This window comes from Larimichthys crocea, unplaced genomic scaffold (genome assembly GCF_000972845.2).
Source record: "Larimichthys crocea isolate SSNF unplaced genomic scaffold, L_crocea_2.0 scaffold322, whole genome shotgun sequence".
Classification (NCBI taxonomy): domain Eukaryota; kingdom Metazoa; phylum Chordata; class Actinopteri; family Sciaenidae; genus Larimichthys; species Larimichthys crocea.
The window spans coordinates 64,382-82,011 of record NW_020854246.1 but is presented as its reverse complement, the minus strand read 5'-3'; the positions used below and the strand labels follow the sequence as shown (position 1 = coordinate 82,011).

Below are 17,630 nucleotides of genomic sequence, written 5' to 3'. Positions count from 1 at the left end.
ACAGTGATGAGTTGTGCTGTAACAGCAGTCCGTGATTACAGTAATGGAGATTGTGCTGTACAGCAGTCAGTGGTTACAGTGATTAAAGTTTGTGCTGTACAGCAGTCCGTGATTACCAGTGATGAAGTGTGCTGTATACAGCAGTCAGTGATTACAGTAAGATGTGCTGTACAGCAGTCCGTGATTACAGTGAAGTTTGTGCGACGCAGTCGTACAGTGCTACAGTACATGGAGAGATGTGCTGTCACGGCAGTGTCAGTGATTACGTGACGTGAGTTGTGCTGTACAGCAGTCAGTGATTGGTCGTGATGGGAGCATGTGCTGTACAGCAGTCAGTGATTACAGTTGATGCGTTTTGCTGTAAAGACAGTCAGTGATTACCGTGATGGAGAGTGGTGTCCAGCAGTCAGTGATTACAGTGAAGTTGTGCGTACAGCAGTCCAGTTGTTACACGGGATGAATGTGCTGTAAAGCAGTCAGTGATTACGATGAAGTTGTGCTGTACAGCAGTCAGTGATTACAGTGTGAAGTTGTGCTTGTACAGCAGTCAGTGTGTGATTACAGTGAAGTTGTGTGTGTACAGAGTGGATTTAGTACATGAATGTGTGTACAGCAGTCAGTGAATTACGTGATGAGTTGTGCTGTACAGCAGTCAGTGATCCTAAGATTATGTACATCAGTCAGTGATTACAGTGATGAAGTTGTGCGTACGAGTCGTTTACAGTAATGGGGATCTGTACGCAGTCGTGATTAGATATAAAGTTGTCTGTCTGGCAGTCAGTGATTACAGGATAAAGTTGTGCTGTAAGCAGTCAGTGATTACAGTGATGAAGTTGTGCTGTACAGCCGTGAGTGATTACAGATATAAAGTGTGCTGTACAGCAGTCAGTGATTACACCTCTATTACCGCTGATGAAGTGTGCTGTAAAGCAGCGTCAGTGATTACAGATGATTCAAGTTGTGCTGCTCCAGAGTCAGTGATTACAGTGATGAAGTTGTGCTGTACAGCAGTGAGTGATTACAGATATAAAGTTGTGCTGTACAGCAGTCAGTGATTACAGTGATGAAGTTGTGCTGTACAGCAGTCAGTGATTACAGTGATGAAGTTGTGCTGTAAAGCAGTCAGTGATTACAGATATAAAGTTGTGCTGTACAGCAGTCAGTGAGGTCTGGTCATTGATGACCGATGCAGACCTCAGAATCACTCGTTGGTTCTCTGAGCTGGACTTTTTGAATGAGTTTGGTCACTATAGGCCTACATCCAGGCGTTTCCATGGAAACTGGTTTGGCTGCTGCAGTGCAGACGTTAGCTTCCAGCTAGTCGGCTGGTTCTGGTCCGGTTTCAGCCCGGTTCCGGTCCAGTGAACCCCGCTTATCAACCAATCTGTGGTCAGGGTCGCTTCAGCAGCAGGTTAGTAAAATAATGAATCATCAGCTTCATGCTTACTTCACTTTCACAAATCTTCATTCAAATTTTTCACATTTGGACCGATCACGAACCGTCCTGGTTACATGGGACGGTAACGTGCGGGACGTTTTTTTAGGATGTTGTGGTACCGAGAGGCTGTTCATACACGCGAACTCTGAAGTTCTGGACTGTTTGACACCGTTTGGTACCGCCCTCTGTGTGGGGGCGACCACACAGACCTGGCTTCAGAAACATCGACATCTTATTGAAAAACTGTGTCGGCCGAACCGAGCGGGTTGATCAGTGTGTAACATGTCACAGAGTGTGCGGACGCATCATAGCGCTTAATTTTAACGCAGCTGTGCGTGACGTTCCTGCCGCACTAAGCAGGTGAACTGGGCCGGCTTTGATTTGTTTGTTGGTGTGCGGGCGGAAAGCTGCAGGAGACACCGAGCCGGTACGTCAAATGTCTTTTATTGAAGTAGATCCGCACAGGACGAAGCATCAGACCCTCCTAATTATTCGCGCTGTGACGTCCTGAAGATCGGCCGGAATGAAAAGTGTTTGATCATTTTCAGCTTTAACCGTTAAAACGTGTTTTTTTTAAACGGACTCTGGCCTAACGTGCCATCCGCGTAGAAGAGAGCTCATTCAGGTTAGAGAACATCGAGCGGCTGTTCAACAGATGATGCTCAGAAAGGTGCAGATGTTACTGAAATAAGCGCAGCTCGAAGCGCTAAATGTGCGCCGAACTGAAGAATGGACGCAGTTTGTGTCAGCGGTGTTTCTTTGGATCTCTGACTCGTTGATTCTTCAGCAGATGACCGAGGATTTGTTCCGTTTCTCGGATTGTGAACGGAGGCCGGCGTGACGTTCCCTCCGCCCCGCACAGACCGAGCAGGGATCTCCTTGGAAACGGTTGGTGACAGTACTCCCCCTCCTCTCTCGCCTCCTCTCATCAGGGATGGTCGGCACTGAAATCTTGTTCTACAAATAAGCTCCAGAACCAGACTGGGACATTTCCAGTGAGCAGATGTTCTCCAGCAGAATGAACCAGTCCAGCCTGCTGTTCGGACCACTGGAGGAGCTGCAGGAGCTCGCCTTCATCGAGAGGCCGATCCGCAGGAGTCTTAAGGTGTGTTCAGCAGGCAGACAGGTGAAGCTGCGTGAGACATGTGAGGGTGAGGAGGATGAAGGTGAGGAGGGTGATGTGTGATTCAGCGGGAGGAAGAGCAACAGCTTCCACACAGGAAGCTGAAGGGAAACCCACTATGTGCGCAGCGTGACGCAGTTTGTGTCTGTGTGTGAGCGTGTGCAGAGAGACAGACAGGTCAACAGACAAACGGGTTAAGAGACAGACAGACAGACAGACAGACAGACAGACAGACAGACAAACGGGACAGATAACTGTCAAACACTGAAGACATCACTATGAACTAATGTCTGAATGAGGTTTAAATGTTGAACCAACGTCTGAATAATGAGGTTTAAATGATAAACTAACATCTGAATAATGAGGTTTAAATGATAAACTAACATCTGAATAATGAGGTTTAAATGTTGAACTAATGTCGAATGATGAGGTTTAAACATCAAAGTAACATCAAATGATGACGTTTAAACGTTGAACTAACGTCTGAATAATGAGGTTTAAACATTGAACTAACATTAAATGATGAGGTTTAAATGTTGAATTAACATCTGAATGATGAGATTTAAAGGTTGAACTAATATCTGAATGAGGTTTAAATGATAAACTAACATCTGAATAATGAGGTTTAAATGATGAAATAACATCTGAATAATGAGGTTTAAAGGTTGAACTGATGTTGAATGATGAGGTTTAAACATTGAATTAACATTAAATGATGAGGTTTAAATGTTGAGCTAACGTTGGAATAATGAGGTTTAAACATTGAATTAACATTGAATGATGAGGTTTAAATGTTGAACTATCATCTGAATAATGAGGTTTAAATGTTGAACTATCATCTGAATAATGAGGTTTAAAGGTTGAACTGATGTTGAATGATGAGGTTTAAACATTGAATTAACATTAAATGATGAGGTTTAAATGTTGAACTAACGCCTGAATAATGAGGTTTAAACATTGAATTAACATTAAATGATGAGGTTTAAATGTTGAACTAACGCCTGAATAATGAGGTTTAAACATTGAACTAACATTAAATTATGAGGTTTAAATGTTGAATTAACATCTGAATGATGAAGTTTAAAGGTTGAACAAATGTCTGAATAATGAGATTTAAACATCGAACTTACATTAAACGATGAGGTTTAAATGTTGAACTAACATCTGAATAATGAGGTTTAAATGATAAACTAACATCTGAATAATGAGGTTTAAATGATAAACTAACATCTGAATAATGAGGTTTAAATGATAAAACAAAATCTGAATAATGAGGTTTAAATGATGAAACAACATCTGAAAAATGAGGTTTAAATGTTGAAACAACATCTGAATAATGAGGTTTAAATGTTGAACTGATGTTGAATGATGAGGTTTAAACGTTGAATTAACATCTGAATGAGGTTTAAATGTTAAGATAACGTTGGAATAATAAGGTTTAAACGTTGAACTAATGTCTGAATAATGAGGTTTAAACATTGAACTAACATTAAATGATGAGGTTTAAAGGTTGAACTAATGTCTGAATAATGAGATTTAAATATCGAACTAACATTAAATTATGAGGTTTTAACGTTGAACTAATGTCTGAATGAGGTTTAAATGTTGAACCAACGTCTGAATGATGGGGTTTAAACATTGAACTAACATTAAATGATGAGGTTCAAATATTGAACTAATGTCTGAGTAATGAGATTGAAATGATGAAATAACATCTGAATAATGAGGTTTAAATGTTGAACTAATGTTGAATGATGAGGTTTAAACATCAAAGTAACATCAATGTTGAGGTTTAAACATTGAAGTAACATCTGAATAATGAGGTTTAAACATTGAACTAACATTAAATAAGGTTCAAACGTTGAACTTATGTCTGAATAATGAGGTTTAAACATTGAACTAACATTAAATAAGGTTCAAACGTTGAACTTACAGTATGTCTGAATAATGAGGTTTAAACATTGAACTAACATTAAATAAGGTTCAAACATTGAACTTATGTCTGAATAATGAGGTTTAAACATTGAACTAACATTAAATAAGGTTCAAACGTTGAACTTATGTCTGAATAATGAGGTTTAAACATTGAACTAACATTAAATAAGGTTCAAACGTTGAACTTATGTCTGAATAATGAGGTTTAAACATTGAACTAACATTAAATAAGGTTCAAACGTTGAACTTATGTCTGAATAATGAGGTTTAAACATTGAACTAACATTAAATAAGGTTCAAACGTTGAACTTATGTCTGAATAATGAGGTTTAAACATTGAACTAACATTAAATAAGGTTCAAACGTTGAACTTATGTCTGAATAATGAGGTTTAAACATTGAACTAACATTAAATAAGGTTCAAACGTTGAACTTATGTCTGAATAATGAGGTTTAAACATTGAACTAACATTAAATAAGGTTCAAACATTGAACTTATGTCTGAATAATGAGGTTTAATTGATGAACCAACGTCTGAATAATGAGGTTTAAACATTGAACTAATGTCTGAATGATGAGGTTTAAACACTGAACTAACATTAAATGATGAGGTTCAAACGTTGAACTAACGTCTGAATATTAAGGTTTAAACATTGAACTAACATTAAATTATGAGGTTTAAATGTTGAATTAACATCTGAATGATGAGGTTTAAACATTGAACTAACATTAAATACTGAGGTTTAAACATTGAACTAATGTTGAATAATGAGATTTAAACATCGAACTAACATTAAATGATGAGGTTTTAACGTTGAACTAATGTCTGAATGAGGTTTAAATGTTGAACCAACGTCTGAATGATGGGGTTTAAACATTGAACTAACATTAAATGATGAGGTTCAAATATTGAACTAATGTCTGAGTAATGAGATTGAAATGATGAAATAACATCTGAATAATGAGGTTTAAATGTTGAACTAATGTTGAATGATGAGGTTTAAACATCAAAGTAACATCAATGTTGAGGTTTAAACATTGAAGTAACATCTGAATAATGAGGTTTAAACATTGAACTAACATTAAATAAGGTTCAAACGTTGAACTTATGTCTGAATAATGAGGTTTAAACATTGAACTAACATTAAATAAGGTTCAAACGTTGAACTTATGTCTGAATAATGAGGTTTAAACATTGAACTAACATTAAATAAGGTTCAAACGTTGAACTTATGTCTGAATAATGAGGTTTAAACATTGAACTAACATTAAATAAGGTTCAAACGTTGAACTTATGTCTGAATAATGAGGTTTAAACATTGAACTAACATTAAATAAGGTTCAAACGTTGAACTTATGTCTGAATAATGAGGTTTAAACATTGAACTAACATTAAATAAGGTTCAAACGTTGAACTTATGTCTGAATAATGAGGTTTAAACATTGAACTAACATTAAATAAGGTTCAAACGTTGAACTTATGTCTGAATAATGAGGTTTAAACATTGAACTAACATTAAATAAGGTTCAAACGTTGAACTTATGTCTGAATAATGAGGTTTAAACATTGAACTAACATTAAATAAGGTTCAAACGTTGAACTTATGTCTGAATAATGAGGTTTAAACATTGAACTAACATTAAATAAGGTTCAAACGTTGAACTTATGTCTGAATAATGAGGTTTAATTGATGAACCAACGTCTGAATAATGAGGTTTAAACATTGAACTAATGTCTGAATGATGAGGTTTAAACACTGAACTAACATTAAATGATGAGGTTCAAACGTTGAACTAACGTCTGAATATTAAGGTTTAAACATTGAACTAACATTAAATTATGAGGTTTAAATGTTGAATTAACATCTGAATGATGAGGTTTAAACATTGAACTAACATTAAATACTGAGGTTTAAACATTGAACTAATGTTGAATAATGAGATTTAAACATCGAACTAACATTAAATGATGAGGTTTTAACGTTGAACTAATGTCTGAATGAGGTTTAAATGTTGAACTAACATTGAATAATGAGGTTTAAACATTGAACTAACATTAAATGATGACGTTTAAATGTTGAACTTACATTAAATAATGAGCTTTAAACGTTGAACTAACATCTGAATGATGAGGTTTAAACATTGAAGTAACGTTTGAATAATGAGGTTTAAACATTGAACTAATATTTGAACAATGAGGCTTAAACATTGGACTGACATTAAATAATGAGGTTTAAATGTTGAACTAACGTCTGAATGAGGTTTAAACATTGAACTAACATCAAGTGATGAGGTTTAAACATTGAACTTATGTTTGAATAATGAGGTTTAAACACTGAACTAACGTCTGAATAATGGTTTGCACACTGCTGAGGTTGTCACCCGGATGGGTTTAAACAGAGCCTGGAGGTCAGGTGATTGTGGATGTCAGGGCATGTGATGCAGCCCTCACAGAGCCTGGAGATGTGTTTGGGGTCATTGTCCTGATGAAAATCAAATGATGGCATGTCTCTGCAGGATGCTGTGGTAGCCATGTTGGTCCAGTGTGTCACCATTACACCTCCTCTTCCATGCTTCACGGTGGAAACCACACATGCAAACACCATCCGTTTACAAAGACACGGCGGTCTGAACCAGAACTCTCAGATTTGGACTCATCAGACCAAAGTCCAGATTTCCTCTAATGTCCATTCATGTGTTTGTTGGTCTCCTTCAGTTGTGGTTTGTTTGCAGTCATTCAGACCATGAAGGTGTGATTGACAGTCTTCTCTGAACACTTGATGTTGACGTGTCTGCTGCTTGAACTCTGTGAAGCATTTCTGTGGCTCTAATATGAGCTGCTGTTTATTGTTGATTTGTGAGGCTGCTAACTGATGAAATTCTCTGCAGCACAGTTTAGGGTTATACATGTATGTATGTATGTATTATATATATGATTGAGTGACATATGTACAGATAAACACACACAGGTACATGTAAAGTTCACATGTTCTGTTGACGTGAGCAGCTCTTCATGTTTGAACTGACTGCAGTAACATCAGGTGTGCTAACACCTAACAAGGTCACTGAGCAAACACTGAATGACACATCACACGTGTAATTCTGTAGCTGATGCTTCAAGGAAGAAATGAGTCCAAGATCTGAAGTTAAATGCATTTTAATGTGAGGTCAGAATTATTCTGACATTCGACAGGAATGAACAAAGAATATGCCTCTCATTGTCTTTATATAGGAAGCTTATACTATAACGTATGACAAACGTCATGGGGTTAATTACTCCAGATCATTAAGATCATGCAGTTTTTCTCCAGGAAATTATCATGGGATGCATGCTATGGAAAATGCCATGGATTACATGGTTCATCTAAAGATTCCATTTAAAGGACACACCTGTGCATTCTCTCCTCTGAACATGTTTGTTGTTTCTTGTCAGACAGCAGAGGAGATCGATCAGCTGACTGTGGATGAAGACCTCAACGACATCGAGAGAGCTGTCTACCTGCTCAGGTAAGAGCTGGCTTTCTGCTCAGGTAAGAGCTGTCTACCTGCTCAGGCGAGGGACTCAGTTTGTTATTTTGGGTCCAGAAAAAACCCCAGTGACCTAGTAAACTGTGAAGCCAATTAAACATTGAAGGTAATCATTCTGCAGCCAGATCCCACAGGCTCTAAACTAGTTCACTGACCTCGTTTGATGTCTGGACTCAAACCTCCAGACATCCTGGACTCCTGTGAACTGAAAACAAACTAAAAGTATGATCCAAACAACAGCAGGACATACAGGAGGTATCTGGACCTGAATGCAGTTTTACATCATTAGACTGTTGGTTCGGTCCTTAAGTCCCACATGGTCAGGTTTTAGGTCCTTGTTTCTGATCAGTAAATACTTGAAGTATTTATTATGCTAGTCTGCCTCTGTATGTTTGTGTTGACAGTGTGGGACAGGAGGTGCAGAGAGCAAGCGTCATCAGTAACCTGCCAAGCCTTGTCCGTCAGAATCCAGCAGAGACGTTTCGTCGGGTCGTACCAAAGGTCCGGGTAAGTACACAAACTATCAGACCATTTCAGTACTATCACTCTGGGAAATAACAGGTATGTCATTCAGGTAACCTGTCCTTTCTGTCCCACTCAGGAGGTTCTCAATGGAGCAGGAGCAGAAATTCAGCTGGCAGCAGCAGCGTCATTTTTAACCATCCTGCAGGATGACATCATTCTGATCCACACCCACACCTTTTCTATCCTGAAGACTGTCCTACTGCACCTGAACCACCGAGACACAGGTAACACACCTAAACCACCGAGACGCAGGTAACACACCTGAACCACAGAGACGCAGGTAACACACCTGAACCACAGAGACACAGGTAACACTTCTGTCACCACCTGAAATTAGATACATTCAAAACATAATTTCAAATGTGGACTTCAGACCACAGGACAGTCTTCCATTTGTCTTATCCACCTTAAATGGGCTCAGTCCATCTTAAATGAGCTCGGGCCCACAGATGGCTGTGTTTCTCTTTGCATTTGAGTTGCTTTCAGCCTTGTCCCTTGTTACAGAGCTTTCTTCTGATTGGCTGAATCTTTGAATGATATTATGAAGTGTAGAAGATGAAATCCACAGATTCTTTGTCATTTTACGTTGACAAACGTTACTCTTAAATTGTTGCTCTATTTTCTAGAGCAGTCTTTCACAGAGTGGTGAACCCCTCCACATCTTCATAGACTCAACTTTGATGTTGACATTGATGTTGCTCTGCTTGCTTGACAGTGGTGAGCAATGCCTGGTTGGAGACTCTACTGTTGGCCATCAATGCTCTTCCCAAGGAGACCATCAAACAGGAGGTACCATGATACTGATCAACATTCCCTCTAAGATGGTTTTAAAACCAGCTGTCACTGATTATTGATCAGGATAAGGGCGGTTTGAAGTACTGTAGAGTACTGTGAAGTAAAAATACTGTTAAGTACTGTAAAGTAAAAAATACTGTTAAGTACTGTTAAATACTGTAAAGTCTGCCATCAAACAGAAATAAGAAGACATGCATGATTTTACTTCCACACTTCTTGATTTTCTGTCTGTCTCTCTCTCTCAAACTGTCTGTCATTAGCTGTCTCTCTGCATCTTCATATTTTTCTCTGTCACTCTATACCTTTATATCTGTCTGTTTCTGTATTTTTTTTATTTTTTTCACCTGTCTACCTGCACATCTTGATTCCTTCTCATTCTGCTCATCACTACCTGTCAGTCTGTCGGACTCTTTCTGTGCCTGTCTGACTTTAGGAGGTCTGCTCTGTAGCTCTTAGCTGTGTCTCTCTCATGTCTACCTGTTCAGGACTTCTGGTGTTTGAAACCCAGCTGACTCAATCTATTTGTGTGTTTATCTGCTTGTCTGTCTTTGTACCTGTCTGTCTGTCCACTTGTTGTTTCTCTGCAGGTGCTCAACCCTCTCCTATATCAGTCTCAGCTGTCTCACTCTCTACAGGCTCGTCTGGCCAGCTGTCGTATTTTAGGAAAGGTCGCTTGCAAGTTTGATTCTCACATGTGAGCTGCAACACAGCATGTACACACTCTGTACGCACTGTATAAACTGTGCACACTGTACACATACTGTACACACTCTGTACACACTATATAAACTGTACACATACTGTACACATACTGTACACACTGTATAAACTGTACACATACTTACACACTCTGTACACGCTATATAAACTGTACACATACTGTACACATACTGTACACACTGTATAAACTGTACACACTGTACACATACTGTACACACTATATAAACTGTACACATACTGTACACATGCTGTACACACTCTGTACACACTCTGTACACACTGTATAAACTGTACACACTGTACACATACTGTACACATACTGTACACACTCTGTACACACTGTACAAACTGTACACACTGTACACATACTGTACACATACTGTACACACTCTGTACACACTGTATAAACTGTACACATACTGTACACACTGTATTCACTGTACACTCTGTACACACAGTACACATTGTATTCACCGTACATACACTGCACACAGACCTGCAGGTAAACGGACTGACCTGGGATCTGGACTAAGAAACCAGTTCCACAAATGCAGGATGTTCTCATTATCAGGCTTTACTCTAACAACTATGATCTCACACTGCACACACTGTATACACTGTACACATTGTACACACTGTATTCACTGTACACACTGTATTCACTGTACACACTGTATTCACTGTACACACAATACACATTGTATTCTGGACTAAGAAACCAGTTCCACAAATGCAGGATGTTCTCATTATCAGGCTTTAACAACTATGATCTCGCTAAGCAGTCACATGATGCTGGTCATCAATTTGTCAGTAAACCCAGGATTTGCATAAACAGGAGTTCTCAATGTTAATATTATGAATAATAATAAGAATATGAATTTAATATTAGAGCCTGAAGAACCCAGTTCATCTGTTTTAAATCACTGCATCATCATCAGAACATCTGATGATAGTTATATTTGTCTGTTACATTAAACTAAAAAATGGACAGATAACAAGTCTATGGTGATCAGATCAGTCCGGCAGACCACAATCTAGATCTATAAACACAAAGGACAGAGACCGCCTCATAATCTGTGCACCGCTTCACAGGATTGGCCAAATGATGATGTCATTCTCAAAGAAAACTGATTGCTCAGTAGGAATCAGTTACCATCGTGATGTACCCCAATGTCAGGACCCAGAGTTAACCCTTAACTTATACCATACCCTGCTTTGTGGTCAATGCCCCAGGCGTGACACTAACACAAGTTTTTCTTGCTAGAATGAAGAAGGAACTGCTGCCGCTGGTTCGCTCTTTATGTCAGGACGTGGAGTTTGAGGTTCGAGCCTGTATGTGCCGTCAGCTGGAGAGCATCGCCAGAGCAACTGGGTAAACACCACCAAACACCGAATTAAACCAAACACAAATCAACAATCCTGGCATAATAAGTGAAACTATGTTTTCTGTTCCCTTAGGATGGACGACACCCGGACTGAGCTGCTTCCTGAACTGGTGGAGCTTGCTGAAGACGAGGAGAGCAGCGTCCGCCTTGCTGCCTTCGACACCATCATCAATCTGATGGAGATGATGGACAGCGGTGAGTCAACAGGCAGATCTGTGGTCAGTAACATGGTTTAAGGTTTCCTCAGAGTCAGAGCAACACAAAAAGCCTGAAACAAAGCTCATAGTTCCTTCTTAACCTCTGGACACCTGCATTAGCCGTCTGTAGTTCAAATCTCTATAAACCCCCTCCTCTCTTCCTCAGATGACAGACTCCACGTTGTGGTTCCTCTGGTAATGTCAGTGTGCGAGGTGTCATCGCAGGTGGATGAAGCTGTCATGGCATCTTTGTCATTCCAGTTTGGGAAGCTCTGTAATGGACTGACAGGTGAGATTCAACAGCAGTGTTGGGGATTAAAAAACAGTCAAATCTTTAATCTGAGGTGGTGAGTGTGAGGAGGCAGATCCAAGTGAGACTGAATTCAATTCCTGAAGAGCTACAAAACCTTTCTGTAAACCTGTGATCCTGAGAGCTGACAGGGTCTCACAAAGTATCATCAGGGTCACCGACCTCCCGGATCAGTCTGTCATCAGGGTCACAGATCTCCAGACCTCTCTTTACTTTGGGGGTATGTGTTAGGGGGTTGGACTCTAGCAGGATTCTTCCTGACAGATCCCGTTTGAGATGAAAAGAATCTGAAGGTCTGGGCAGCGTTGGCGCGGTGATCCTGGATCATTGTTTGGGTCTGATGATTGGTTGTTGTGTTTCAGGCTCTCTGTCAGAGGAGCAGAAGGCCCGGTTGCTGCAGAGATTTAAAGTTCTTTGTGTTGCTGGTCTGCAGAACGAAGGGAATTCGACTGATGGCAACAATGAGTCAACACTGATCCGCTGCAACTGCTGCTACAACCTGCCGGTAGACACTGAACCGCACAGCAAAGCTCCAGAATCCAGTCTTAAATCCTCCACGTGTGATGTCACTTCCTCCTCTCCCTCTTTCTCCAGGCCATGGTGGTGTTTTCGGACCCGTCTCATTTCTTGTCAGAGCTCTACCCGTCCTTCTACAGTCTTTGTTGTGATCCTGAGGTCAGCGTTCGACGAAGTGCTGCAGCCAGTTTCCACCAGGTCAGATTACATCCAGATTACATCTACAAAGTTTATCGTTTATCAGCCTCATCAGCGAAATGTCAGGTTTGTCCAGAGGATGGCACTAGAGGAGAAGACCATAAAAGACCATAGTCATAGAAGACCAAACAGATGTGTGCTCAGGTTCTTGTTGTTGAATTTTAAAACTGCTGAATGAAACTTTACAGATCAGTGAATACAAAAATATTTCCTGTGATGTCACATGAATGGTCCTGCCCCTTCCTGTCAGGTGGTGAAGCTGCTCGGTTCAAACGTCCAGCTGGTCCACAAAGAGCTCCTCGCTCTGCTGCAGGACGACGCTCTGGAGGTGAGAGACCACACCCACTGCCAACACTGCTCAACCATTCAGGGTGCATTACAGTGTAAACGTTTAAAATTTTTCTTGTGGTTTTCTGTCATTTTATCCTTTTGGTTTGTTTTTTGTTGTGATATTGGAAGGAATGATTCATTTAGTTTAGTTTCACATGCTGAAGCTTTTGTTGTTGTTGAGGTGTTGGACGCTCTCATGAATCACCTGGAAGAGACTTTGGAGGCGGTTCTTAACAGAGGACAGAACCTGATGCTGGACAACAAGGTAGGAAACAAACCTCCACCACCAAATCTGAGTGTCCTTCAGTTCCTCTGACATCTTTTTAAATCAAGTGATGAAGACTCAGTTTACACATAAGATAACTTCTGTCATAAATACAACTGAATTAATCTTCTTCTCTTCTTCTCCTGTCTTTTCTGGGTTCTCCTGTGGTTCTTATGGATTCTCCTGCGGTTACTCATCAGTTCCCAGAGCTGTTGTCGGTTCTGCTGTTGGCGGAGCAGAAGGTTGGATGTTCTCTGCGTTGGCGGTTACATGAGAAGCTGCTGCAGCGTTACAGTTGCCTGGCGAGACTCCTGCCTGGAGAACTGCTGCACCAGAACTTCTCCCCTCGCATCTTCATCATCCTCACCACCAATGTCAGGCCAAGAACACACAACACCAAATATCACATTAGGTCGACCAGGTGAGCACACACATAATCGCCCCTCTGGTTGTTGTTGTAGAAAGTTTTGCCGGTTCAAAAGGAGGCGGCTCGGACGTTCTGCACATTCCTGCGTTACAACCGCAAACAGGAGCAACGTCAGGAGATGATGGAGCGACTGATCCAAGGTCAGAATCCTGTGGTTCTTCAGTCAGCTCTGAGTGTAACATTTGAACTGATGCAAGGTCAGAATCTTGTGCTTCTGATCCTTAGATCTGGCAGTCAGACAGAGCATTGACGGTTCTTGTTTGGTTCTCCTCTTCAGATTTGGCTCAGGGGCGGAGCTATTGGAACCGTCTGAGGTTCCTCGATGTTTGTGAAATGGCCACTGAGATTTTCTCTAGAAAGTATTTCAACAAACATTTCCTGATCCCGGCGCTGGAGCTGGTCCACGACCCGGTGGCCAATGTCAGGTACATCTAAATGTTCTGTCCAGAGAGACATGTAACATCTGTCTCTCTGAAATCACATGTAACACATCTGTCTTGTTTGTTGACCTATCTGTCAGGTACAAGCTGTGTCAGTTGTTGCCCAGACTGCGGTCGTCACTGCGCCTGCCCGCGGACAAACAGCTGCTGCAGCAACTCGACTTTTGCGTCCAGAAACTGCTCTGCAGAGAGAAAGACAAGGATGTGGTGGCCACAATCCGCAAGGTAACCTGTTCATATGTGAGACCAGTCCAGATCCACGATCAGTAGACTCAGTAGGTCTGTGAAATTAATAATCAATGATGGATTAACTGCGTCCATGATGTCTTTCAGACAGTGTTGGAATTGGACAAACTGGACCTCACTGAACCTGTAAGCAGCTCGGTTTCATGAAGAACTGTCAGGTAGATCACAGTGGAGGGTTTGGTTTCACTCCATCAGGTTTATTGTGTGTTACAGTTTCACAAGAGGCAGGAGAGGGATTTACTGGACCAGAAAAAGGAGAAGGAGGAGACTCTGTTGCTGGAGATGGTGAGTCTGAAATGGATGATGTTTTCAGTCTGAATCACTTTGTTTTTGTTTCAATAACGTCTTTTCTGTTGTCAGGAACAGCTGGAGCGCCAACAGACCGACGGGAAACTGAACTCTGAAAAACATACAGAGCGAAAACGTGAGTTTGTTTTTTATGTTTTTATGATTCACAGACAAGAGACTGTTTGAATCCACCTGAAGGAAAATAAACATGTTCATTAATCAGAGGTCCTGCTTTGTTTGACAGGAAGAGACTGCAAAACCAGTCTGTCTGCCACTAAATCTATGTCTGTGTCCTCCTCTGGAGCGGCCCTGTCATCCTCTGGTGAGACAGAACATGTACTATCTGTCAACACAGATTATAACAGACATTCATAACCAATAATAAGAGCCTCTACATGAATGATCATGTTGCTCCATAACTGTTTAATCAAAGTTCAACCAGCTACTTTAAATCAGCTCCAAGGTGGCGAAGTGTGTTTTTTGCTGCGTGAACAAAAACTTAAATTTCCAGATTCACAGCAATGAGGATGATGATGATGATGAGGATGGTGATGATGATGTTTCTTCATCTTACAGGTAAAGAGATGAGGAAGGCTAAACTGTCAAGGAGTCGGTCCCTCAGCAGTCAGCCAACGACATCCAAATCTGCCAACTCAGACAGACCTCTGTAAGAACCACTTTGAACCAACTTCATGTACTTCAGGGTTGTCTTCAGATCATAGACCGATATGACCAATCTGAATGAGATGATCGCTGTTCCAGTCCTCAGCTGTAATCCTGGTCTATGGGTAATCAACCCGTTCTCATCCCAGGTCGTCAAATAACCTTTAGCATATTAATGAGACACACTGAGCTGCCAGACGTGGTTAGTGTTGTGAAATGGTTACAGTTTGGTCGGTTTGGGTTAAAGTAGCTGTTACGTTACATACATCACATGATGTGACACTGCCGGTCACATGACATAGGTCACATCACTCTGAGATGTTTAAATGTGGACAAAAACAAGGTTTGGGTGTTCTTATGACCTTTTTTTTCCGTTTCTGTGTTTAAGGAAAGTGAAAGAGCTAAACAGTCCATCTGGGCCGAAGAAGTCCTCCGTATTACTGAGCAAAGGTACCGCCGCCTTACACACCTGCATATTTGACAGGAAGTAGTCTGAAGGACTGCAGGCTGAGGCGGGGTGGGTTAGATCTTTATTTATACATCACTTGTGTTTTTTAGATGACTCTTTAAGGACTGCGCACTTTACTATGGCATCCCAGTCCAGCTCCTCCATGCCAGTCCTGATCCGCAGTAACACCACCAGCCTCCTGGACAGGGCCAGCACATTGGACCACAGAAGCAGTTCTATGGACCACAGGACCAGCACCCTAGAACAGAGAGATCATAGAACCATTACACTGGAGCAGAGAACCAGTTCAATGGACCACAGAACCACTACCTTGGACCATAGAACGACTACAATTGACCAGAGAGACCATAGAACCAGTACCTTGGACCATAGAATGACTACGATTGACCAGAGAGACCACAGAACCAATACTATAGACCAGAGAGACCATAGAACCAGTACCATGGACCAGAGAGACCATAGGACCAGTACCATGGACCAGCGCAGTAAAACAATGGACCGGGGCTGTGGGGTGAAGGACAGCCAATCCAGAAAGTTGTCAATGTGAGTACTTACTAAAATGTTCTGGTGGTAGAACCTTACAAATTAATGATCCCATGTGTTTTTTACAGACCAGTTCCAGGAGTGGCCTTTAAACAAGGTCTCTCCTCTGAGCTTATTAAACCAATAAAAGGGAATCCCAAAACTACAGTAATTCAAAGAGGGGTTGACAAAACTCTGGATCCTTTTAGAAGAGCAGATGTGGGCTTGATGTTTTGGTCTTTTGTGGTTTCAGTTTATTAACCATGTTTTGGCTTGGTTAATCCCCATCTTAATCCTCATTGTTTATCCCAGACTTCTTTCTTGTTTTGGCCTGTTTAACACTCATCTGGTTTTAAATCCATTTTAGTCCATTTGAGATTTCTTTTGTTTGATCCAGCTTTAAATCTCATTTAACCCAAGCTTTAACCTGGTCTAATTTATTGCTGCTTGAACCTTTGGTTAGGGATAGGGTTGACTTGGTGCTTAACACTATCTGAAATCTGGGTTATCCCAGTTTGCTCCTGTTATTGTTTTCTGGTTTAAACATGCTATAACCTTTACAGTTTGAGCCCAAAAACTGTGCTAACCAGTGTTAACCTGGCTTTTCTCCTGGTTTATCTTAGCTTGGCCCTGGCTGGTTTAAACCTGTCTTAACTCTGTCTTTAATTCATTTTATTTGTTTATTATTGTTTAGCCATGACGTTATGTTGATGTTGATGTTAGATTTAGATTTAACATTTAGATTTATATTTAACATTTAGATTTATATTTAACATTGATATTTAACATTTAGATTTAGATTTAGCATTTAGATTTTACATTTAACATTTGGATTTAAATATTTAAAATATCTCTAAGTTCACAAATATTGTTCTAAATGTGCAAAAAAGTGACTCTCAAACCAGTTTTTTAAAAATTGTTTTTAGCTAAATGTGACAAAATGTTGCTGTTATTTTCAGAGCGAGACGCTTTACAAACGGCACCTTTTAACTCATGTCATGGTTTCACCCGGGCACTGCTGTTTTCTTTATTTATCTACAGAAACAGGAAGTCCAACTCTTTCAGCATCCAATCAGGACGAGACTGAAGATGATGATGATGTCATACCTCCACTAGGCCATCAGCATTCAGGGAGCAGTTTCCATTCAAGCAGTTGTGTCATGAGTTAAAGGATGAACGCTTTAGAACATTATCCAGAATGCAACAGTCAGAGTCTGACTTCTGAGCACTGTGTATTTTAATGATCTCATCCTGTAACCTGTTTGGTTCAGTAAAATCCACATGTACAAACTGTTGCTGTGTTCTTATTG

General features: G+C 40.5%; 1 protein-coding gene across 14 annotated transcripts; it reads left to right on the top strand.

Annotated features, from left to right (window-relative positions):
• The first annotated feature begins 1,256 nt into the window (after window positions 1-1,256).
• ppp4r4 (protein phosphatase 4, regulatory subunit 4) lies at window positions 1,257-17,611 on the top strand. Of its 14 annotated transcripts, none has more exons than XM_027276193.1 (27): window positions 1,257-1,411; window positions 2,229-2,326; window positions 2,456-2,543; window positions 7,930-8,003; window positions 8,429-8,531; window positions 8,626-8,773; window positions 9,265-9,338; window positions 9,932-10,038; window positions 11,329-11,436; window positions 11,523-11,644; window positions 11,813-11,935; window positions 12,319-12,461; window positions 12,551-12,670; window positions 12,921-12,998; window positions 13,182-13,265; window positions 13,466-13,639; window positions 13,727-13,832; window positions 13,970-14,117; window positions 14,213-14,357; window positions 14,466-14,504; window positions 14,592-14,663; window positions 14,739-14,802; window positions 14,911-14,988; window positions 15,243-15,333; window positions 15,718-15,779; window positions 15,888-16,341; window positions 17,362-17,611. In XM_027276193.1, the coding sequence occupies exons 3-27, from the start codon at window positions 2,457-2,459 to the stop codon at window positions 17,405-17,407; spliced, it is 2,850 nt and encodes a 949-aa protein (XP_027131994.1). In that variant the 5' UTR covers window positions 1,257-1,411; window positions 2,229-2,326; window position 2,456; the 3' UTR covers window positions 17,408-17,611. The 14 variants fall into 14 exon arrangements, with proteins under 14 accessions (XP_027131994.1, XP_027131989.1, XP_019122255.1 ...); XM_027276188.1 differs by having other exon boundaries at window positions 2,407-2,543; XM_027276192.1 differs by lacking the exon at window positions 1,257-1,411 and adding an exon at window positions 1,594-1,865.
• Window positions 17,612-17,630: the final 19 nt, after the last annotated feature.